Below are 24,877 nucleotides of genomic sequence, written 5' to 3' on the forward strand. Positions count from 1 at the left end.
CCCCAGCAGGAACAAATATTCATGGCTTACGACCAGAAGTGTATGAATCAGTTTTCTTGTCTATGATCTAAATAAAAACATGTGTGACAAAATATGTAAGAAAAGTTGGTCTGAAATACATTTATTAGGACAGGATATCAAAATGCAGAAAAGCCCTTAGATGACCAAACAATACAGACCATCTTGGCACTTGGTCTAAAACATGGCCATCCATGTTGCTTATGGAATACAAATACCATTTTGTGTTAAACAAAATTGATACAACTGATTTATGGTCAGAGAATTACCTATATTGTGAGTTACAACTACACACATCCAAAAAAAGCATTTGATTAACGTCAATATCACTCAGTTTATTTGTACCAAGATATCCTCTTTTTAAGCTTCACTGAACTTCCACAAAAAAAAAAGATGATTAGAGATGTTGGACAGCCAGATATGAGTACTGTGTGATCATCCAGATGCGTCAACCAAATCTCTCAAATGTCCTTGATGACATCTTCCAGCTCCTCTTTAGAGTACATGTGAAAAGTCTTTCCAGGCTCCACGGTAGCTAGCTAAGGTGTGAAGAAAGAAAAACAGTACAATTTAGGCTTTAACCCTCCATACCCCAACATAATTCTACAACAATGCTCCAGATTCCTGGGAATTCCCAGAGAAAAAGACAATTTGAGAAACATTTCAAATACCAAGAATTACTAAAAAAACTAATGAAGAGAGTCCACTGTAAGTTCCTTTCAGTTTAAAAATTAGAAAAGGCTGTTTCAAACGATGTATGATCAACTAAGAATAATATATTCATGTTTTCCAAAGACGGCCATAGGCCTAGTCACTCACAATCTCAAAGTCTTTCACTAATAACTAGTGCGGTCAAAAATATCGCGTTATTAATGCGTTAACGCAAAACAATTTTAACGGCGTTATTTTTTTTATCGCAAGTTTTTTCATAAACTGCTGTGGCCACTTAGAAAAACGACAGGACCCGGCTGTAAACCTATAGACCGTGTGAACCAGAAGCAAAACAGTAAGCGCCCCACAATGCCATTGTTTAGATGTCCAGCTGAAGACTTTAAAATGGGCTGCTAACAAACTATTAAATGGAAAGTTTAGTTTTAAAACATTGTCAGGGTCAGTTGATAAGAGCAAATTTATCTGCATGTACTGTCGATGTGTACTTAGTTACCATCGTAGCACGAGTAGTTATTATTAGCCGCATTGAGAATTTGCACGAACTTAGAAGATTAAGTTAGAGCATGCGTTGGGGCAGACGCAGTTGCGCTAACGGGAGATTAGCCTACTGGACTCGGTAATGAGAACTATCTCGAGGTAACGTTAATGTGAGTGTATCTGTGTGCGACATCCCTCTGGCTCTTCTCCCCCCTTCCTACTGCTGCGTTATCCGTCTTGTGCCTGCGTGCGCATGTGTGCGCGCAAGCGTTCATGCACATTCTGTGCGCGAGTGAGTGAGTGAGTGAGTGAGTGAGTGAGTGAGTGAGTGAGTGAGTGAGTGAGTGAGTGAGTGAGTGAGTGAGTGAGTGAGTGAGTGAGTGAGTGAGTGAGTGAGTGAGTGAGTGAGTGAGTGAGTGAGTGAGTGAGTGAGTGAGTGAGTGAGTGAGTGAGTGTGTGTGTGTGTGTGTGTGTGTGTGTGTGTGTGTGTGTGTGTGTGTGTGTGTGTGTGTGTGTGTGTGTGTGTGTGAGTGAGTGAGTGAGTGAGTGAGTGAGTGAGTGAAAAACTATGTTTGAACTAGAAAATATAATTCCATGGATTGCATGTAAATGCAAAAAGGTTGCCGACTGTGTAAAACATTGTATTAGGCCTATAGTTAAAAAGACAACTAGGCTACACAGAAGAATAGATAAATAACTATTACCCAATTACAATTCCACTGAAATTACTTGGAATGTCACATTTAAAAAGTGATTTATGAAAATGCATCAAAATTGTGGATATAGGCTATTTTGGAAAATAACTTTAGAAGAATTTAAAAGACTGAAATGAAGTTGCCAACTTCAAACGAGTTGCAAGAGCTGACTTTAGTAGCCTACAGTGAAACGACTGGTAGGATAGTTTAAGTCTCGTTTCCACCGAGCAGTACGGTACAGTTCGGTTCAGTTCGGTCCGCAATTATTTGTGTTTCGATTGTGAGTTCTAAAGCGTACCTAAATAAGCGTACCGAACCGTACTGTTTTAGGGGACCCTTCTGTTGAGGTACCAGTTTGTGGTACGGTATTGAGGATTCCGGGCGCGTCACTATTCCTCACTGTTCCCATAACAACCAGCATATAGATATTAACGCCGCCATTTTGGGAGTCAAAAATTAGCGGAGTCCAATAGCGACACACGTGAGATTGAATCAAAGTTTGCTTCATTGAGTATTTTAAATGACCTGGTGCAAGGTGATCGACTTCCTAGACCTCAAGTAAGATACTGTGACACTGATTATTTAGTTAACACCACGTCTTGATGACGCTTGACCATTAAAGCTTAGAGTTTGAAGATTTTCAGGCTGGATTTACGTAGGCTTTAGATAACGCTGCAGGGAACAGCTTCTATTATCGGTCCTAAACAGTGCTATTTGTTCCTCAGGCTTGAACGTGACAGGCAGTCAGCCTACATGAATAAACAAAAAATATATGTCTAGGTATATTGCCTGAAAGAGTGGACGTGCTAGCAGTGCATCCAAGCTGCCTACCACAGATCCTTCAGCGAACTGTTTTGACTGGCTATCAAGCATATCAACGGGAGCTACAGTAGCCTAGGCCTATCTGGATTACATCTATTTATTTCGTTTGACAAATGACAACGTGTTAACTACGCTACCGGTCGCTAGGATTACTTATTTCGTTTGGCAAAATGACGAAGTGTTGGTCGTAGACGCTAGTTAGCAGGAGTTAGTAATTAGCCCACTGTGTTTCTAAATTAGGCATAGGCTACAAGTTATCTTAACTAAGTTTACAGCACACTTGGATTAACTCTGAAAGACAGCATGACGTTTACTGGATATCTGAGGATTTTTCTCCGTGGACAACTAGAAAGCAGGAGAGAAGAACAGCTAGACTGGCCGTCAGTTTAGCTGGCTAGCTTTCAAGCAAGGTAAGAAATTTTCCCTCCAGTGCTAGCAAAAAAGGGCAGGATATTGTTATTCAGTTGTGGTTATCATTTGCCTTTAAATTGAGTGAACGTATCTATTCAAAATAAACTAAACGTTTCCCCAATCTGGACGTTTTAGTTTGGTGCCACCGATTCATGAGCAGTCGTGCAATGTGTGTGGTCCCTGCAGTGAAACCATACGAAGCTAGCAACGATATTTAACATACGATTGATTCCTGCAACTATATCCATGCAAACAGCATAGGCAGACTGCCTAATCCTTGTTTTTGAAACGATTTAAGATGATATGATGGTGAAACGATTTAAGATGGTATGAACACAAATATCCCTTTGCATACATTTGCAAACATGCGTTGGGTAGACAAAACGGAACAACTGCTATCCCGCCTGTCATACAGTAGTGCCTTTTGCAGTGGGTACACAAAGCGGACCGAACTGTACCAAAACGTTCCGTACCTAAACCTAATGTACTGAACCGAACTGTACCGTACTACTCGGTCGAAACGTAGCTTTACATAGCCTTCATATCTACACTAATGCAGGTTAAAAGTAGGCCATAGGCACCATTGGAATACGGAATACAATCTCAAACAATGCCAATCAACGATGATGTGGCAACAGGTAGGATCTAGCAAATGTAACGTTAGCTTACAGTAGGATATTTTATGTAGGCTACACATATTACAGGATGAGCTAGTATGTTCTTCAAAGTGTTTCCAGGTGTGTGATTGTCCTAATAGGAATGTACAATAAGCTGTTAAAGGTTTTTAATTTGTGAATGATACCGAAAGCTTTAAATGATCGCCTGGCTGGCAAGTCCCTATAGCTGAAACGACTAGCTTGCTAACAAACAAACAAACGTGAAAATGATAGCCATGCAGTTTGTACTAGAAACGACTGTGAACAAGGCTTGAATCTAAATGGTGCAACTAGTAGGCCTATCTATCAGGTTCACACTAGGGATGCACCGATCCGATATTTGGATCGGATATCGGCCCCGATATGAACAAAATAGCTGGATCGGGGATCGGAAAAAAATAGCCGATCCATGGGCCGATCCGAATTTAATTTAGTTTTAAAAAAGGCTGAGCCATGACGCTCAACCATGCCATTTAGCGCTGCTGTAGCAGACAGCTCACTGCTGCGGGTTAGAGTGTGTCATCACCTCACTGTGTGCTCTGAGTGTTTAAATTCACGGATGGGATAAATACAGATACCAAATGTATGTCATAGGATCAAAAGAATGTCTATACTAACCTCCATTTGTCATAGATTAATTACGATCTTCATGCGTTTTGTTGCATTGATTTGGGCAACACGTTTAATGTGTAGTCAACACAAAATAGGCTACTACAAACTAAACACATTGTCGTTTTCATCTCATATCTGTATAAACTGTTCTTGGTATCAAGACATGCAAATGTTCAAATTGGCTGTTAAAAACTTCTCATTTATTAGATAAAACGTACAACTTCAAGTGCCGTTTACCACCATTCAAACTCAGTGTGAACTAATTAGTTTATCGTGGGGAAACTGAGAGACCGTACCACTATGGGTAAATAGAGGGGTTTCGCGGGTGACACCATTTTGGCAGGGGTGTTTCAATGTATGTCACTAATATGGGATTTTTATCTGCAAAATTGTTTTGATGGGAGAAAATTATGCATTTGTTGAGTTTCATGTCAGCTAGTTAGATTTATTATTTAGTAATAACTGTAAACTTGAATTTGAATGCCGTTCCAAGTTGCTGCTGGTGCACAACTGTTTATTTTTAATACTAGTAATGTAATCAATAATGATAATAATAATAATATTAATAATAATAATAATAATAATAATACATTACCTTTATATCTAAGTGTTATTTTGTTAGATTTTTTCTTAGGAAAGTAATTTTTAGTTAGGGAAAGAATGTTTAAGTCAAGCCTGATGCTTTTAGTCTTTTCCACATGGTGAGGTATACAGTTTATTAATTAACAATGGTATCGGATCGGTATTGGATATCGACCGATACGCAGAGCCCAGGCATCGGTATCGGTATCGAGACTGAAAGTCGGATCGGTGCATCACTAGTTCACACTTAAAACGCTGGGTGAAGATCGGTGTCGTGTAGGCTGCTCTGTCGAGACGGCTAACTTGCTTGTCGTTAGCTAAATACAGTGTTTACGTTGACGTTAGGTTAGATTGTCTTTAGCTGTTGATAACGTTACCGAGAGCAAACCGGTTACTGTATAAACTGTTTTTTTGGGCAGCCGTGGTGTACTGGTTAGCGCTTCGGGCTTGTAACCGGAGGGTTGCCGGTTCGATCCCCGACCAGTCCACCACGGCTGAAGTGCCCTTGAGCAAGGCACCTAACCCCTCACTACTCCCCGAGCGCCGCTGGTTGGGCAGGCAGCTCACTGCTCTGGGTTGTGTGATTCACCTCACTGTGTGTTAACTGTGTGCTGTGTGTTCACTAATTCGGTTAAATTGGGTTAAATGCAGAGAACTGAATTTCCCCTCACGGGATCAAAAAAGTATATATTCTATTCTATTCTATTCTATAAACAAATCAATTAAGGAGACAAGACGATAACGTCCTGGTTTACAGCAGCTGTGGCATGGTAGAATGTTTTCACAGCTGTTACAGCTGAATGAGTAGACGTAACATTCAGGTTTAGCCCGGTTTAGCGCAGCGGTGGCATGGCTTTGTTTCAAAGATCCTTGATTACTGACAGCTGAGCACTGACGTAACAATTAATCTTTGCCGCCAAAGGGTCTCAATGTAAACTCTATGGGAATTTTAAACTCTTTTATCGTAAATATCTCAAAAAGTATGAAGTTCCCAAATGTGAAAAATACAATCGTCAAATCTCTCAAAAAGATGTTGATAAATAGTTTAATGGATGTTGACAGACAAACTGTTTAATTTATGTTGATAGACAGTTTAATAAATGGTTTGAAGTAAATGGATGGAGAGAAAGTTGGATGGAAGGTTAGATAGATGGAGACAAGGTAATAAATGTTGGTTAATATGGTGGTTCCTAGGTTGACATAATGGTGGTTGCTAATAGTACAACATGAGTAAGACCAGTAAGCAGCACAATCACTGACAACAGCAACACTTAACTATCACACACTCAAGATTTGAAATGGTCTCTAAATGGTAATTGAAATGAGGTAGCCACCTGTGGGTGTAGTGTCAGCTAACTGTCTAGCCTAGTGGCTAACAACACCCAAACAATAGAGACAGACCTCAAACAGAATCCCCCCACCTTTGTTATCACAACCCAAACGGTATATGATGACACAATAGTAGCTAAATTTAATATTGATAGCCTATTTTGCATTCGGGAGCCTGGCAAACATGATGTGCTTATGTTCATGTTTTTTCTGTCATGTTTTTTTTTTCTCTTGCACTTCCTAGGTACAGGTGCCATTTAGTATGTTTTCGCAAATGTTGTCCCCAGATGGGTGATGATCTCATGGGGGACAGGATGCTGTGTAGGCCCAGCGGTCTCTAAACAGTCATTAGGATGAGCCACTAAGATAACAGATTTTTCCATTGGGGATCTACAAAGATACCACAGCCTTTTTTGGAAACAAATTAACGGTTATCGGTAATTTCTGCAAAATGAAACGGTCCTCAAAATGCAGAACAAAGACAAAGTTATTTTACCTCAATGTTTGTAGCATTAAGTTTCTCCTCCATAACTTGTTTCAGGATAGTAAGAGAAGACTTGATGGCATCTTTTAATGTCATGGACTGAAAAAAACATAAACAAATAATACAAATGCTTAGTACGTCAATTGCTTTGGTCAATAAATTATTATAACACCATTCAACACAATAAACATTTCACAACAATACAATACCACCGGTCATCACAACATGAAGTAAATTGATGAGCCTCACCTGTCACTGTACACAACTGCATTAGTTTAATTAGCCAATGATGATGTGACAGAGACTTGGCCCACAGAGAACAAAATCCTTTTAACATACTGAATGCCAAGCTTTTGGCAATGTGGTTTAGGAAGTTTTGTTCTAGAGTACCAGCAATCTAGATCACTGTTGACGATTTTTACACAGCCACATTATATTCTATGGCTCATTTGAAAGGTGAGACTAAGCTCTCAGTGGGTACAAACCGTTTATTTCTACGTGCCTCTGTTCCTGAGGAACCCCAAGCTAAACAGTGGCTAGTTTTCATCAAAATACCTGTTTGTTTTCTAGAAATAAAGATATTGCATCTTTCATGAAATGTGCCTGTTAAGTTTCTGAGAAGTGATCTAGCAAGACCTGGCGAAACTGCCATCTAGAGATATACCCACGAAAATGTCCTGGTTTTCAATTTCAATTTCAATTTAATGTCGCTTATAGAGCGCCAATACATTACACATGTCTCAAGGCGCTTTACAGAGTGTTTTGACATGACATGCATGAGTCACTGATTCAACCCAAAGCGGCAACCATTAAAAGCTTAGAGTGGGTACCATTTAGAAGTGGCCATTTCACTCACGCTTTCAGCACCGTGGAGCTTAATTGACATTTGCCATAGAATACAAAATTGGCAGGTCCGCCAATACGCCTAGGATGTACAGTACAGTGCATGTGTATTCACGCATTGCAATAATAACAATGGAAGAATAATCAGGACAAATAAAAGCTGGTTCACACAGTTTGGGGACACCACAGACTCAGTCTATTTCCACAAAGCAAAAATGTTACTGCAGTAAAATTCTAGTTTCTATAGAGAATGTTATCTAGCTTGCGTCTGCTTTTCTGAGGGTGTAGATTGTGCGGGAGTAGGACTGTCTAAAATAGTGTTTCAACTGTGCATACACCGTTTACCATCAGACAGCAAATAAGAGGTTCAAATCTGTGCACACTTTGCACAGGATTATTCTAGTCCAGACACAACTCTATTCAGTGAATATGACATCGTAAGAGTACCTTATGGTAGACTTCCTGCAGTGAGCTCTGGGCACCCTCAGATGCAGAGCCAATGGCTCTTGCGTCACACTGAACGAAAGTGCCTGATGGGTCCATGTGGTATCTATAGAGCAAAGTTATTTTGTTAACATATTCTTCAGGTCAAACATACATAAAATATTTCAAATATCATATATAAATAACCATCAGTAGCTTTGATTGCATTAAGAGTTAAAACAATGCACTTACAACTGGGGTCCCTTCTCATCCATGCCTCCAAAAAGGAGTGCCACACCAAATGGTCGACTCTGAATATAGAATATATAGCAATAAGGGGAAAGCAACATATACAAATAAAAAATTAAAACAAAGCAGGAACAGGTATATCTTGCGTGTAGAGCTCTTACTACTGCAGCAACTCTGAGATCACTAGTTCAGAGCCCGTAGATGTGGCATTTTCTGTTCGCATAACATGAAATGAAAAACACTCGTGCCTTCAAGATGACACCCACCAAATTTGAGAGCAGTCGGGTGAGTGGTTCGAGAGTTATGCATGGAACAGACAGACAGACGTTCCTTGCATTTATAGATAGATAGATAATGAACCATTCATTCATGGTTCCTCATTAAGTGGAATGATTATCGAGTGTTGTCCAGTATAGTGAGCATTCTGGGAACATTATGTTAATCTTTATTTAATTTGTAGCTAAATTCATATGTTTACAGAATCATCATGTTATTGCTATTATGATTAATTAATGACCTGAATGAATTCTTACTATTAGTTTAATTAAGGCGAGACACGGCAGTTGAAAACATTGATTTTGTGACCTCCGGTCAATTTTGAGATTTTGTGCTAGTTTGCTACCTTAGCATACATTCTACCACCCTACTACAACAACAAAGTCTGATTTGCACATTTAGGTGTTTATTTCACGACATTTTGTCTACTCACGCCTATGTATTTCTCCTAATTTCACAAAAAGTTCCCATTCTAAAGTGTCATGTACTCACCGCGACCGTGATCCAAATCATATGTGACCTTCCACGGCGAGATCAGTCACAAAGTTATTACGTTTTCAGGAAGGGGCATAATCAACCTTCAAAACGATACCTATATCTAATGAATTGAACGTAGGGTTGCAAAATTCCGGGAATTTTCAAAGTTGGAAACTTTCCATGGGAATTAATGGGAATATACGGGAATTAACGGGAATAAATGGGAATTAATGGGAATAAACTGGAAATTTTGTATCTGGCAAGTTAGTATATAACAGAGACCTTAATGTAGTTAGAAAAAACCCTGATTTAATGCAAATTCAGTTGAATTTCTACCCTGCACACAGGTCAATTACATGCACACAACAATCAACATAGGCTTCTAGACATATAGGAAACCTAATTTTCCCGGTGATTGCAAACGTTATCTCATGTGGGAATAACTGGTGGGAAACTGGGGGAAGTTTGCGAACAGAGTCGCCCAGTTCAGTCATCACTGTTGTCCTCATGCAAATGGAAGAACATGATTTTGCATAAGCTCTAATGGGATGGTTAATAATCATATGGTCATATTACTGGTCTGATTTAGCTTGGCACTTTTAAAATAATCACAATCTGTGAGGTTTGGGGTCATACATGTATGTAATGTCGGTATTTTTTGGCCAACCGAGGATTAAAATAAATTCATTAAACATTTTTGTAACAAGTCGAGGTCAGTCAGTGTTCACGGCAGTCTTGGCTAGCTAATGTAAGCTGCTAGTAAAAAAACAAAATTCCCGTAAATTCCCATTAATTCTCTAAAAGTTTCCAATTTTGAATATTTCCAAAATTCCCCAGCTTAACTTCCCATGGGAAATTTCCAGAAAGTTTCCGGAAATTTACCGGAAATTTTCCGCCCCTTTGCAACCCTAATTGAACGTCATATTACTGAAATATAAACATTCAAAGGAGTTGAGTTCATCCTGTCATGCCAATAGAAAAACGGAGAAATCTGCCTCTGAAGTTAACCGTCGGCTCAACACTCACGAACGCTTTGTAAGGTCGCCGCTATTACAAGATTTACGTTACTTGTATCAACGACACAGCACGCGGGTGGCTTGGTGGTTGTCAATGAGTGCATTCACCGTAAATATTGGAATAGAGCGGCAAAAACGAGACGCCTCTAACTTCCTGCTTCCTCTAACTTTCTCACCTCAACAAACTCACGTTTTTAGACTACAAAAGGTCAGTTTTTCGGCGAAATGTATTCACGGCCGTACAGTGTAGACCTCCCACGGTTTCAAAACACTTAAAAAAAAAATCCACGATTTTAGCACAAGTGACATAAATGGCCATTTTTCTCAGAAACGCCTGTTGCGACAAGCGACTGGTTTTGCCGAGGAACGTCACATATCGTGTGTGACACCGTTGGAAAGCCCTGTTTCTCCTTCATAACGCTATGCAATCCAAATATGGACATTTCCTTTGTGTTAGCAACCAATCGCGGAAGTTCAAAGACGAGTCTAAGCTGAGAACGCATCTCATTGGCTGTGTTTCAAGGCTGTTTTCTCAAAACTAGTTATTTGCGGTTTTGTGTCATTTCCCGGTAGATACTTCTCAGCCTCTGTAGCACATGTACACCAAACTTTCCAGTTATACACTTAACAGTATTCTGAAGATATTTACAGAGGGATTTGTTAATACATCATTCCTGGCCTGATTTATGTGACATTTTAATCAAAAAAGCATGGCAAAAATCGTTTTTAAGGCTATGGACTAGGGCTGGGACAACGCATCGACTTAACCGATTAGTTCGACGCAAAAAATACGTCGGTTCAAAATATGCGAATCGACACGTCGTCAAAATCAAAACAAGGTTGGCGGCAACGTGAGTGACTCCTCAGAATTTCAAAAGTGCAAGCCACTGCAGCACTCACTCGTTCCTCCACAGCGTTTCTCTATGGGCCGCGGAGCTGCACCGGTCCGCAAGAGAGACTGGTCCGTGAGGCGTGGAGTGAAATTAGGCTCGGTGCTTCACCTGATAATTTGCTGCGCAATTGATGAAGCAACCGCGGCCCGACAGAAAAAGAAAACAAAAGTTTCAGCAATCAGGAGGAAATACTTGCTAATTCGATGTGAATAAACTAAACAACACAGCAACATAAATACAACATACAGCAACACAATTAAGTGTTGGTATGAGCGTTCATTGAATGCATGCATGTGTGTGTTTGCGCGACAGAAACTGAAACTAATCGATAACGTTGGTGGCAAGTTCCGCTTCAACCTGCTGTTTAATTATTTAACGACATTTAATAGAACAACGTGGATTCTTGATACAGAGCAGAGTATAGTTCAGTCAAATTTGAATATGGTCAAAAGATTGTAGCCTTAGTCTTTCATTTAAAAATCTCCAGATCAGTGATTTACGCCTATCTGCTCGGCCGTAATACATACAGTAGACTAAAGTTGGTATTGTGTTTCCTGAATCCTTGCATTCAGAGATTCAAATGGAATTTCATTAAAAAGCATGTAAATTTTGTCTCCATTTGCCTACCAGAGTTTGATGCTTGAATGAGGGAAACATCCCAAAACAATAGCACCCATATTATTGCTGTTGTTTTCAGAAGTACTGTTTATCATGCAACCATGCAAAAGCTATGGTAGTTATACTGTATCTTACATTACTCTCTGATTTTTTCACAAACTTTTTGTGAACAATGTTAGCATTTAAAACATTGACTGCTTTGAAGTGAAAGTACACTTAATACAGCATAATAATAATTGTAATAATGATCATCATAATGATGATTTGATGGGGGTATACAGTACGTGTAGGTGGGCCCTATATGGCCCCAAAGTCCCAAAGACTTAAAATAAGCCTACTTAACTTGTCATTTTATTGATGACAGTTGGGATCTTGTCCCCTTCAATTTGACAACACTCCCAGTGTTTTCAAGGCTTCAAGGTTTTATTGAATGCTACCTCTGACTTAGAATGCATTACTTTGCACTTGTATAGTCTTTCATTTAGGAATTTTAAGAGCAATAAACATACATTGCAATGTTTTATTTCATTCAGATATGTAAATCAACATGTATATATTGCAATTAGTCAATTAGTGGAGAGATAATCGATAATCGAATCGAAATCGAATCGAACTGAAAAAATGAATCGTTAGATTAATCGATGCATCGAAAAAATAATCGCTAGATTAATCGTTTAAAAAATAATCGTTTATCCCAGCCCTACTATGGACAGTATATTTGGATTTCCTAGGCAATGAAAGCAGAAATCCTGAAATCCTTCAGTAATTGTATTGAAATCTTGTTTGTAAACAATATGAAAGAATAATTTTGCACCTGGCTTTATCATATGTTCAGATCTATCTACCGGAAATACATGCAAAATCATGCATATTTAATGAGATAATGCCTAACTTGCATAATTAAACATACACATTTCAAAAACTTGTAATACATTTTTTTCTCATACTTGTGTAAGTAATCAGCTGAGGAAGTTTCATGGTGATGCCTATTATTTAAAAATTTTACCCTATTCAACTACAGTGTCTCGCCTTAAGCAATAAGCCCCGAGAGGCCTCAGAACTATCCGTTTTAGATTTTACGTTAAACTGTTGAATCTAAAGCCATGTAACGTTGAAAGACGGAGGCAGCCAGAGGTCCAGACCAGGAACATCTACTGGCCTTAGCCCCAACTAATTCTTTGAGAGATTTCACTACTTAATCATAATCAAAAAGAAAACCATAATTCTATTTATTTAATAAATGGAGTGTTACATTGCATCTTAAAGGAATTATCCGGAGGAAAATGCACTTTAGATCAATTTAGGGATGATTCCCAATCATCCCTATTTAGGGATGATTCCCAATCATCCCTAAATTGATCTAAAGTGCATTTTACTCCGGATAATTCCTTTAAATGAATGGTGGCAAGACCAATTGCCAAGCCTGGATGTGCGCTGATGTTTATGGCCATTAGACCATAGGTTGTTCTTAGACCAGACTTTTCCTTTAAAGAAGATACAACACAGAACAGTTCAATTTACCATTGCTCCTGGGTCAGCATCTTCTTCCCCAAACTGCAGTGCCAAGTTGGACACAGCCTGCGTCACAGCCTCAACAGTCATGGTTTCATTATATGTGAACCAGTGGTTCTAAATGAGAAAGATATATTAGCTTGGTAAGTGAAAGGAGGCCAGATATCTTCATGAAATAAATCAGAAATCACTGAAAAAAATGACCAGCCACTGATGCAAAATTTAGTTTGGTCAGAGTAATTGAAACGTGTAATGAGATGCTCCTGTCAGCATCTTTAGCATACTGATAGTAATGTAAGGAACAGTTGTACACCACATGCAGAACAAACAGGAGGGAGTCACTGTCGAGCTAACAGTCAACTCCGAGATCCAAACAGAGCAGTTCCAGAAAAGTAACCCTCTATTTAGAAGACAGTACTATAATGCCCCAAGCCTTAACATAACATGCCACCCATCCACACAAAGAAATAAAGAGTGCATACTTTCTCACTTAACATATTCAAGGTTAGCAACTATGGTTTTGGGAAACACACCCTGTCAACCAAGGTACCAAGTAGCCCCCCCCCCCCCCCCCCCCCCCCGGCGGAATAATATTGGGAGCACTTACACTCTGCACAGTAATATCCTCACTCCAAAGTGAAACTGAAAGTGCAAGAGTGAGGGTATTGTTGCGCCACACAATATACTGTAGTTATCAGTGACGTGTGGGCTGATCCAAATCGAGTGGGCGACCGCGGTCACCCGCAGTTATGGGTCAAGAAAAAATATTTGTAATGATGAATGTTTGGTCGGGTCGGTTAAAATAAATATGCCGTTAATTTTTTGTCATATCGTAGCCTACACATAGACTAATTGTCTTTAGAAGAGAAAGACATAATTTGCAGCATCCCCACTGAAAAGCGATTCTATCCCCCACATTTTGTCACAAACATGTAGAAATGCACTTGTTGTTTCTGCGTAGACAGACCCTCGGCTACACTTGACATGCATGTTCTGTTCTCAGAGCATATATGCTTTCTCTGTCTATGATCTGCAGCTTTTTCCTCGAACTGCTGGCCTCCTGCCGATGTGATGCGTGCTTCTCAAGTCTGATAATTTGCAGCAAGATTGAATGATATTATGGAACCATGGACTGAAAGGAAAATAAACTAAAAGTTTCCCCAATCAGGAAATACTTCTTAATTTACGGTCATCAAGGCATATAGCCTACACTTGATGTGCATGCAATGTGCGTCCTTGCGCAACTTATAAAGTGGCTCGTTGGAAAGCCCCACGACTGCTCTTTCGTGTTTGGTTGCTTCAAACTTCATCTCTGTTTGGATCCTAATGAATGCATTGGGCTAGCTAAGTGCTATCAAACTTGCGCCGCGCACCAGAGCCAGTGAGTGCACACATTGAAACGTGAGAGGTATGTATCAACTCGTCTTAGTTAAGGGAATAACGTAGTTTAATATGAAAAAACGGTGAAGTGTTCCTTTAATAACCTTAATCAAAAAATGAGTAAAAATCAAACCGCCAAGGACACCAATTGTCTTTGTGATTGAAGAATGTATCGTACATAAATAAATGTTTTCCTTAAATGCTAGGGGAAGGAAGTATTTGACCCCCTATGTAACCCTATGGGAATTTAACACATAGGGTTAAAGAGGAATAATGCAGGATTGGCGATTTCATCTCTGGTTTCGGTTTCGTTTTTCGTTTTCACTCGTTTTATGCTTGCATATTTCTCTGTAGAGCTTCCCCGACAGCTTTAGCGTGTATATTTATACATATATAGGCTATATATAAATATATAAATTGCAAGCGTGGTTCTTCTTGTTCCTTTCGCGTCTCTGACTTCCAGATGTAAACAGCAGACGATCGTTTATCAGAAAGTTGCAAGGTTGTAATAGCGGAGAGGGACACTAGGGGCGGGAGGAAATGTGACTGTTTTCGATAAAACTGGTCAGTCAAGCAAAACAACGATTTCTAAGCGAAATTTTAAAGGCCAGCTATTTCATGGATCCAGGATATTATGCATCCTGATAAAGTTCCCTTGGCCTTTGGAATTAAAATAGCCCCACATCATCACATACCCTTCACCATAGATAGACCATAGCTAGCTCAATGAGCATCAAATAGGCTAATAGGCCTACTGGAAAAAGCACCATGCCAGGTGTCATGTTGTAAGGATATGTGAAATTGGAAGGCAGGCATTTGAAGAATAAGATTTAGTTGCAACCATTTTTAAGTTAAGATATTCAAAAAAGGACAATGATTCTGTTTTTAAAAAGAGTAATAACAGTGTTTCCCACAGATTAGAAGGCAATGTGTGGTGGTCACCCATGTCTGACTTTTTATCACTTTGCTTTGATATAATGTGAATTTATTTATTATTTTTCTAATGTTTTTTTTAACAAGATGTAAAGCTTGTCTTTATTTGAAACACACACACACACACACACACACACACACACACACACACACACACATACACATACACATATAATTATTTATACATTCTGTATACTGACATTTCTGATATTCATAACGGCAAACTTTATGCAGATTATAGCCTGCTATTCATATTACAACTCCACCTCTTAAATTCAGCTGTCTGACTGAAGCCTCAAAATATTGTAAAAAAAAGTAGCATAGTAGCATACGCTAGCTGGTTGGACTGTTCAGTTTCCCCACGTGTGTTTAAGTTTCAAGGGAAGCTCATACTTCTTCTTGGGACAGGCCCTTTAAATCTTGGAGTTGAAAAACATTGGTATTGAGATGGTCAGTCAACTTGAATGCAAGAGTTTTAATCAGATGTGTGCAGCATAGCCTACTAATGATGCTAACCGGATTTAACAATAATTCAGCTAGTCGTCTTCTGTGCGTCATTGTGTTCACGATTGTGAATATTTTATTTTGATTAAATGTGCATGTCGAGGGGCGGGTGTCCATTGAGCGCTCACGAGAGCGGGCCAAGGAGAATTAGTTTACTTCTATACTGTTTGGTAAAGTTGCACGCATAGTCTACAAAATTTGGGGAAGAACTTACGCTTCCACCCGCAGCGTCAGGTGCATCAGTGCGACCACGCTTGCCGGGATGATCTCGTTGGTTTTCATGGAGACAGACGCGGTGTGCAGGAAGGGGAGTGAGTGTGTGTATAAGGGCGCGTGACACGTGAGTGACGTGAGAGCCGAGAAAGGAAATTCAGCTTAACGAATGCTGCGTGTTTTTCAATAGCGTTAACAAATAAATAATTAGATTATTAAAAAAAAAATAACGCAGTCAAGGGCCGCATGCCGGAATTCCGGCACGGTGCCGGAAAACTTCAATCCCTGCCACTGTGTCATGGACATGTACATTACAGGGGTCATAGAGGATTACGACATATTAACCCCAACTCCACTGCACAACTAAGAGGCAATTTCTCAAAACACTTCTGTGGAATTATTGTAGACCTAAATCCATGCCAACATTTTAAATGATAGTCTAAAATAAAGCCAAGTTTTTTACACTTACCTGCGTTTCCACTCTTGCTTTGTCTATCAGAGTTTTGGCATCAGCAATCAGACCACTCATTGCACAACCTGAGAGAAAAGGAAGTATTATTTATTTAAAACAAAAAGAAGTTTAGCATTCAGGATTCAAACCAAGTTTGACTGTCAGAAGGTGAGGTTATGAGTTCTCCACCATGCCCAGGTGACACCTGACCTTTATGTTAGAATGCTGATTATTGACTTTAGTACAGCATTCAACACTGATCACCTCCAAGCTGATCTCCAAGCTCGGCCAGCTTGGCATCAGCAACTCACTCTTCACTAAGGGTGTCACAAATTAAATTTTAAGTTGAACCTAGTCGCAAAACATATTGATCTCAATGGTGCATTTTGTGTCGTTTTTGTACAGCATTGATATAAAGAGTAAATAAACAGATGTGATCCCCTGAGAGTACCTCAGCAGGGGTGGGGATATACTTCAATTTCAGTGATTCAGTGATTTAGAGCCACCTGTGGTTAGTCTATACAAAACATATTGATCTCAATGGTGCATTTTGCCCATGTTCAAGGTGGGAAATAAAAAAGAAAGATTTGCATAAGACAGGTCTAATTGGTGTTTTTAAAAACAATGGATCATGGAGAATAAAGACATTCCCACAAGGTGGTAGGATGCTCTGAAAATGAGATCCAAAATGATTTTTTAGACTTGTGAGGTCTACTGTTCAGATCACTAGATAGGCGCGAAGTTCTCACGCAGGAGCACCTGAATCCCATCCTGTGAAGTTCCAGTCGAATCTAGAAGTTGGGAGTTTTCAAGTGCTACGTGAGAACTTTGCGCCTATCTTGCGGTGCTTTGCCTGTGATGAGGCCGAATGTTAGCCTGACGAGCCAGACCCACATCAAGATGTAGGGTCTGGAAACTCACCGTAGTCAGGGCTCAATCAGAGGGGTGGGATAAACAATTGTCTATTAAATTCCCTCTACGCAATAGGATAACGCTAAACAAATCATCTTCTTGTTTTCAAATAGCAGGACGTGTTACTGTCGCAACTTCTGGTCGCATGACAGTCACCATTAATCACCGCCCACCGACTTTATACACGCTGTGATTGGCCCGCTTGATTTTCCAGTTCTCAGCTCCTAAGCTCTATGGGTCGTGTCTAGACTGCCCCGCCAGCCAAATTACATTTGCTGCCGCTAGGGGCGTCTAGATTTCTAGGCTAGCCGAATGTAGTTCCAAGTAAATATCTGCCCAGGTAATAGCCTAGTTCGATTTTGCATTATGATCTGTACTCGTTTTGAACACATGGCTCCCAAGATATATTTAGAAACATTTTTAGATATCTCGGTCGCTTTTTTTGGAGGACATGTTAGCTGACACCCTTCATTTACAGCAACTGTGCTAATCTAAAGCTAAAAATGATGCTCCCAAAGCAGGACAATGCCCGGACGGATTTTAACCGGGTTTTTTTCACTGTTCTAACTCTGGGGGTGACCGAGACTGGCTTAATGTCATTTTTGGGTGCCGTATTCCTTGAAGGGAATAACATAGTTTAATATGAAAAAACAGTGAAGTGTTCCTTTAAGATCACTGATCATAACTTACCTATGTGAGTATCAATTTCAACAATTTTCTCAATGCTGCTGGGCTCCATCAGCGGAGACGTTATCCTTTTCTCCACAGCTAGACAAACTCCTTCTGAAGTCTGAATGCCAATGGCAGTGGACCCCAACTAAAAAATGAAGAACCATAACATTTCAATAACATTTCATACATGATCATCAATATTTTCTATATACGAAATGGAAAAAATAATGCAATGCATAGGATGGTGTAGCCTGGGAGCTAGGCTAAAGATTGTACAAACATGCAATGAACAGCTGGGGAAGTGTGTCGTTAACCCAAGGAGTAAACAGACATTTCAAACAAACGGGAACAACATCACGCAAACATGCTGTTTTAACTTGGTGAAAGTGAAACTGAAGTTTTCCCACATATCCACGTTGGTCTAAGTGAATTTGTGATAAAACCTCCCTTTCCATAGCTAAGCTAAACGAAAGGCCAAACTGCATGAAAAAATTATGCATTCATAGCCATAGCGTTTCTGTTGCAATCAAAATCAACCCAAGCCAACACGGTCCCACACCCAACTCGTCGAAGTTCCCTGCAGAAAAAGGATGTAGGCGGGGCTAAACTTCGGTCGGGCATCCAGGCTAGTATATGGGCCCCGTGTGTATGCCAATGGGCCTGCACTTAAAGATTGTGCTGATACTTTTTGTACTCGCCTGATAGCCACCCCAAATAAGCAAAATGCCCCCTGAAAAATGACATCCTCCTACCCCCTCTCCCCACCCCCATCCCACAAATTTCACTTCAGCCAAACACCTGAAGTTGGCAACTCTGACTTGTATGTGCACCCCAGAGCCAGAATCTATGCCCTCCACAGCTCAAAGTAACGCTATAGGGCCTCCATCCATCCAGATGTGGCTCCGTGCTCAGCAACTCACTCATTTGCCCCTAACGAAAGTTAAACACATTATAAATCGGCACATTAATAACATTGGGGAAGAAGGGAAGAAAAAAAAACCTAGCGACCCATGGCCTCAACTGACTACCAACCGGAACCAACATTTTTTTTTTTTTTTTTTTTAAGGCCCTGTAGGCTATTTTTGTCTGCTTTGTCATCACATCATTATGTCCATTGAATGAATGCTATTTTGCACACTAAAATCTGAATCAGCACAAGTAAATACAAGAATGGTAATGTAAGTTGGATAATTATATTCTTAGTTGTACTCCCACTGTATATCCTGCTGGTGACTCCACTGAGGCATAATGGTGCATTCCATTTAGTGTTGGCAGGGTTGGTAGTCTCGTACGTTTACCCGCCCGACATGTGAGAATTAGTGGCTAGCGTGAAGGCTGGAGTTTGTAGTCTTTTGGGAAAGAACATGGATGCCACCAGGGCAGCAACTGTCTCTTAGTGCTGGACATTTGTCTAGAACACAAGCAGATGTCCCTCATTCTCCCTTTTTGGGTATGGTCAATGGGAATAAATAATAAAAACATTTTTGGGCAATTTCAACAAGTGCTGTCCCATTTCTAATGAGCTAGATGGGCATTAGCAGGCTAGCTAGTCATTGTTATTGTTGTGTGCTAGCCTCTTTAGCAAACCAGCTGGAAAACAAATCATTACATTGTATTGCACGCACAGCAAGACCGTTAAATGTATGAATTGGTGACCGGATTGAAGCAGCAATGCAATCTAGTGTGTTAAAGCATTCCATTGTCATTAAAACGACCAACACGGTACAAATACAAAGAAAACACATGTCATCTCATCTCGACTATGGGCGCAGCCATGTTTGTTTACAGGTCGTAAGCCCAACTCGGGGTACTCGCAAGTACTTCGAGGTAAAGGGGGCGTTCCTCTGTAAAATGCCGCAAGAAAGCTGGGTAATTTACACTTTACAACTCGGGCGGGTGACTTACGATACAAATGGATCGCAGGGTTCGCGTTAGTCTCTTAGGGGGGAAATGGACCGTTGGTGCTCAGCAGTGATGCCAGTAACGCATTACTTAGTAACACGTTACTATATTTTTCGGTAACGAGTAATCTAACGCGCTACTATTTCCAAACCAGTAATCGGATTAAAGTTACTCATCCAAGTCTCCGTGCGTTACTATTTTTGTCATTTTCATTTTGCTTTCTTCTTGTCGTGTAGGCTGCTCACGTTTTCAGCATGAGGACAACTCATGTGTAGGCTCCACGCAGCGACACATACATAAACAACAATGCAGGGAGGAGAGTTTCCTATATGAAAATACAGTCAGTAAGCATATTTTGAGTTTGAGTCATCTACACATGACAACATTAAGGTGCTAAACATTCCGAGTTCGCATAGCGGCTCCCTGACGCACACAACGGAGAGGGAGAGAGAGAGAGAGAGAATGAGGGTGCTGCATCTGCCCGATGCGCATCCAAAACAGAGCACCCTGACTGGGCTGTTTCGCTATATCAACCGCTACGTTTTCAGTGTAGGCGGGCTTTTCTCTTTTCTCCCAAACTAAATAAATCAGTTCAATATGGTACTATAGCGTCAGTCAGTGCCCCCCAAAAAGTAACATTTAAGACTGCATCTAACACCAGACACGACCCTTGTCTCATAAGAGCAAAAAATAATGATAATCTTGTAACAGTGATTTTAGCATCGCCCAGGGTGGATTAAATGATTGCAAAAGACTTTTAACAAGTGTAATTTAATTGGCATATTCTAATGGCTACAGTAGGATCTTCATATTTTATTAGCCTACCACAGTTTCTATCTATAGCCTTCCTTTAATATACTGACTAGACATTATTGAACAAACATATTCATCTGTAGGCTATTTCGGTATCTCAGTAGGTTAAAGTATCTTTTAGATACCTCCCTGAAATTACTTTTTGCAGGTTGTGATGTCTATATTGTTGATGAGGGGGGGTGGTGGTGTAAAGTTTTAAAAGTAACTAAGTAATCTAACTGAGTTACTTTTAAAATCAAGTAATCAGTAAAGTAACTAAGTTACTTTTTAAAGGAGTAATCAGTAATCGGATTACTTGTTCAAAGTAACTGTGACAACACTGGTGCTCGGGCCCTATTTATGACATTGGCTGTTTACAATGTGAAAGCAGGCCAAATTAACATCTGGCTACTGATCATGTGAAGATTTTGCAATGGCGCTGAAAATCCAGCAGCCACTGCTGAATACATTGTTGGGGAAACACTGCAATACAACGAAATGTACTTTGAAGAGAATTTTATAATGGGATTGTTCTAGAAAAGATAGGATGCTTACCTTGATGGCCTCAATGGCATACTCCACTTGAAACAACCGTCCCTCTGGAGAGAAGGTGTTTACTCCTCTGATGAGACACAATCATTGATTAATTAATTAGCAGTAAACTACTAAACAACTAAATACCAAATCTGAAAAACACAGTGCATCTCAAAATTTCAATAATTTATTTCAAAAAGTGACTTTCATATATTCTAGATTCATTACACATTCCAATGTGTGCCAACACATTTCTAATATGTTGATTTTTCTTGTTACTCATATGGTCGCAATACATTATGAGCAATCGGAATAAATGAAGGGGATGACTATAGGCCAGTGGTTCTCAAACTGTGGTACGGGTACCACTGGTGGTACGCGGACTCTCTGTTGGGGTACTCAGGGAGTCTCCAAGATGTTTTATTTCATACAAAATAATCACTTCAGATGATATAAAAACTATTTATGTAATTAATTATGTAATGATCGTTAAAAAAAATCGTTAACATTAAACTAGTTTTTATCCTTCTTGAAAAGAACTAAACAAAACAATGCAAAACAGTATGTACAATGTAAAAAATAGTATTGGCCTACACTACTGTATTTTAATGCTGGTCATAATGGTGGTGCTCTGAGGTGGTACTCATTGTCAAAAGTTTGAGAATCACTGCTATAGGCTAAACAATTGCACAAAAAGAGATACCAGGTACCAAACTGATACCAAAATACAGCAGGCTAGGCTTACTATGAAGGAATTCAGTAGAAATTCCAGTACTTACCTATCATACTCAGACCTTGTCAGGAACATATTTAAGGTTTTTCACTGGGAAAGAGCAAAAAATGTATTGTGATGAAATGGCCAACAAGGATTTATCTACATATATCATAGACAAAATCGGTTGACAACTCTAACCAGAAATCTCTGATGTGGTGCTGCTGCTGCCCGCCTGACGTGTTCACTGTCTCTTTTGGCTGAAAATGCTTTTAACACTCGTGAAATATACAGACCATTCCTATTTCTAGCTGTCCCGCCACTGCAGCGTGTTTTGAGCTGCACCCAAGACGTGCGAGTCACACAGGCAATGTGCAAGTTCTAACCAGCTTGGCAACCAGGCATGAGGTTTTGGTTGCCAAAGTCAACCAAATGGTTGCCATCACTAATGGCTAGGGCTTTACGTTCGACAATCAATTGTACAATCGATTGAACCAACCAACTTATCGATATTTACCAAATTACTCAGAAACAAGCAGAAAATGTAAATTCCCACCAACTTTACGCACCGGAAACAGCCTGGCTGGCGCGGTTTAGTGCTTTGCTAGAACAACGGTGATAAACCTGCGGGACATGAGACGAGAGATAACTCCTAGCTACTCATTATATAGAGGAGTTCGATATGGAAGCACTTCGGATTTTGGGCAGAAACTCAAACTACGGTCAAGTTAAGTTAGTCTATTTGTATCAATAGGCTAGCGCACATGACAACCCAAAGCGGTATGCAAACTGCCACTGTCTTTTCACCTTCCACCTGCCTTCAGGCAGACGATACAAGAGCACATTGACTAGGGATGTTAGCCGGTGACATGTGCCCGGTGCCCGGTGTCTCCTGAAGTTTCAAGTGTGGTTTTACCGCTACAGACCACTAGAGCGGCCAAAAAAAAACACTGTTCGACCGGTAATGACTCATTTAATCATATATAACAGTATAGAACGAATTGATTAACTGAAAAACGTTGCATAGTATACCTTTAAACAATCTTAGGGCAGTGTTAGGTAACCAACGTTATGCACATCCGAGTGTTCCTTTTTTTTTCATAGTGATAATGATGTGAAATAGATAGAGATACTTTATTGATCCCCAAGGGGATGCTACATATGAACACATAGGTATTCAAATAGTTGTTCCATTAATTACTAACACTTGCTAAATTTGTTTTACACCTCTCGAAACAGTCCACTTCTATTTACGGCGAGCATAGACCTAAAAGAAAGATGGCGAGAGGCGATTTGTTTATATCCGGCAATATGGCGGACTAGTCGCTGGGTGAAATACCCGTATGTTTTAACCTAGCTGCTATTTGCGTGACGCCGGTAGAACACCGGAGTTGAACACCATGCAAAAATGAAAGGAAAAACTTTAACTGAACGGCATTAACACGAAAATAATTGTTGCAGTGTTAGCTAAATATTACAGAACTGGCACGGTTACGTACACCAGAAATCAGAAAATACATATCCCGAAGATGAAATAACCTAACAGTATCCATTTATGCTTATTCATTCATTTACTTATTCGGACAAAGCGGAGTGTGCGAAAACACAATTTAATCTGTCAAACCCTATGGTCAAACCCAACTCACTCAACAACTGAGCTAACCGCAACGTTAGCCTAACTTAACATGCGTCCGGTCAATAAGCAATGTTACGCTTACTTCGTATGACCGAAAACAAACTGATGGTTTGACATAATGAACCGGTCTTAACGCACATTGTTCGCACAAACCATAGACTTCAAATTCTATAATTGACAGAAACGAACTTGCTCTCAATTCAGTTGGTTAACGTTAGCGTGCTGTCTGGGCTCATAGAGAGCCGTCACAAAATTGGTCACATTCACTAACTTCACGTTATTAATCAACTGCTGGGATATCATAAAACCAACTGGTTAATTACGCACACGCAGGTTTTGCCTACTGTGGATAGAGCACAAAAGTCTAGCTATAATTCACATACAATTCAAACGTTGGACTTACCTCTCGGTGTATAACAATGAGTTTGCTACTTTCGACCTGATTGAGGAGGATGCGCAACTGAATTATGCGTCCGCCATAAACAAATTCCCTACACATTTCAGGTTCCGCCATGTACCTCTGCGTGTACGGCACACGTAAATTCATGTTTAGTTTGATACTCAGTAACATGTGCAAGATCGTACAGAAGTAGGCTGTAATATTTACACATGTGCAGGTCGCATTTACAGCACTTTTATAGTTTGATGTTAAATAGCCTAAAGCATAAAATGCAACTCCTCACTCATAGTAGGCTAATAAAAGGAGAGAGGAATGGCTACATCCAGAACATCTTTATTGGCGATATAATGTTGCCTTCATAATTTCTATGAAAACAAATCTGACGTCATATCAAGCGCATCCGAAATGTAACGCTGTTTTAACCATAACGACCACCATAGATATTGACGTCACCAGAGAATGTCTAGGGAGATTATGTGAAAAATCGTTACGCGGCGGATAGAAGCATGAAATTTGGTAGATATGTTCCTTGGGTGATCCTAAGACATCCTAGAAGGGGTGCCCAAAAATATCTCAAACAGGAAGTGAGATTTTGGAGAAATTGAAAATGGCCGCCAATACAATAGCTGATTCAAAAACTACCTATAGGCTACAACCTCCTAAAAGCTTGAAATTTGGTGTAGCCTATATGTTCATTGGGTGATCCTAAATCATCCTGGAAGATTACACCAAAATTCTCAAACAGGAAGTGAGTTTTTTGAAAAAAACAAA

The 24,877-nt window shown here is 39.9% G+C and overlaps 1 protein-coding gene across 2 annotated transcripts; it reads right to left on the reverse strand.

Moving 5' to 3' along the window:
* Positions 1-105: 105 nt before the first annotated feature.
* Positions 106-24,215, reverse strand: psma5 (proteasome 20S subunit alpha 5). 2 transcript variants are annotated; one of them, XM_062524742.1, is made up of 10 exons: positions 24,110-24,215; positions 22,138-22,181; positions 21,380-21,446; positions 18,149-18,275; positions 16,565-16,632; positions 13,075-13,182; positions 8,277-8,335; positions 8,049-8,151; positions 6,771-6,857; positions 106-557 (listed from the first exon to the last, which is right to left on the reverse strand). In XM_062524742.1, exons 2-10 carry the CDS (start codon positions 22,164-22,166, stop codon positions 480-482), a joined length of 726 nt encoding a protein of 241 aa, XP_062380726.1. In that variant the 5' UTR covers positions 22,167-22,181; positions 24,110-24,215; the 3' UTR covers positions 106-479. The 2 variants fall into 2 exon arrangements, with proteins under 2 accessions (XP_062380726.1, XP_062380727.1); XM_062524743.1 differs by lacking the exon at positions 24,110-24,215 and adding an exon at positions 23,103-23,309.
* Between the last annotated feature and the right edge of the window lie 662 nt (positions 24,216-24,877).

Source organism: Sardina pilchardus, chromosome 21 (assembly GCF_963854185.1).
Source record: "Sardina pilchardus chromosome 21, fSarPil1.1, whole genome shotgun sequence".
In the NCBI taxonomy this organism is placed as follows: Eukaryota; Metazoa; Chordata; class Actinopteri; order Clupeiformes; family Clupeidae; genus Sardina; species Sardina pilchardus.

Bases quoted from the DNA above. Each gene is read 5' to 3' on its own strand.
- psma5 (XM_062524742.1), bottom strand. From the start codon at position 22,166: ATGTTCCTGACAAGGTCTGAGTATGATAG. The intron at 13,183-16,564 runs GTAAGTGTAAAA...TTTCTCATTTAG, and splicing joins AAGCAAGAGTGGAAACGCAG to AACCACTGGTTCACATATAA. The intron at 6,858-8,048 runs GTACTCTTACGA...TGTTTTTTTCAG, and splicing joins TGCAGGAAGTCTACCATAAG to TCCATGACATTAAAAGATGC.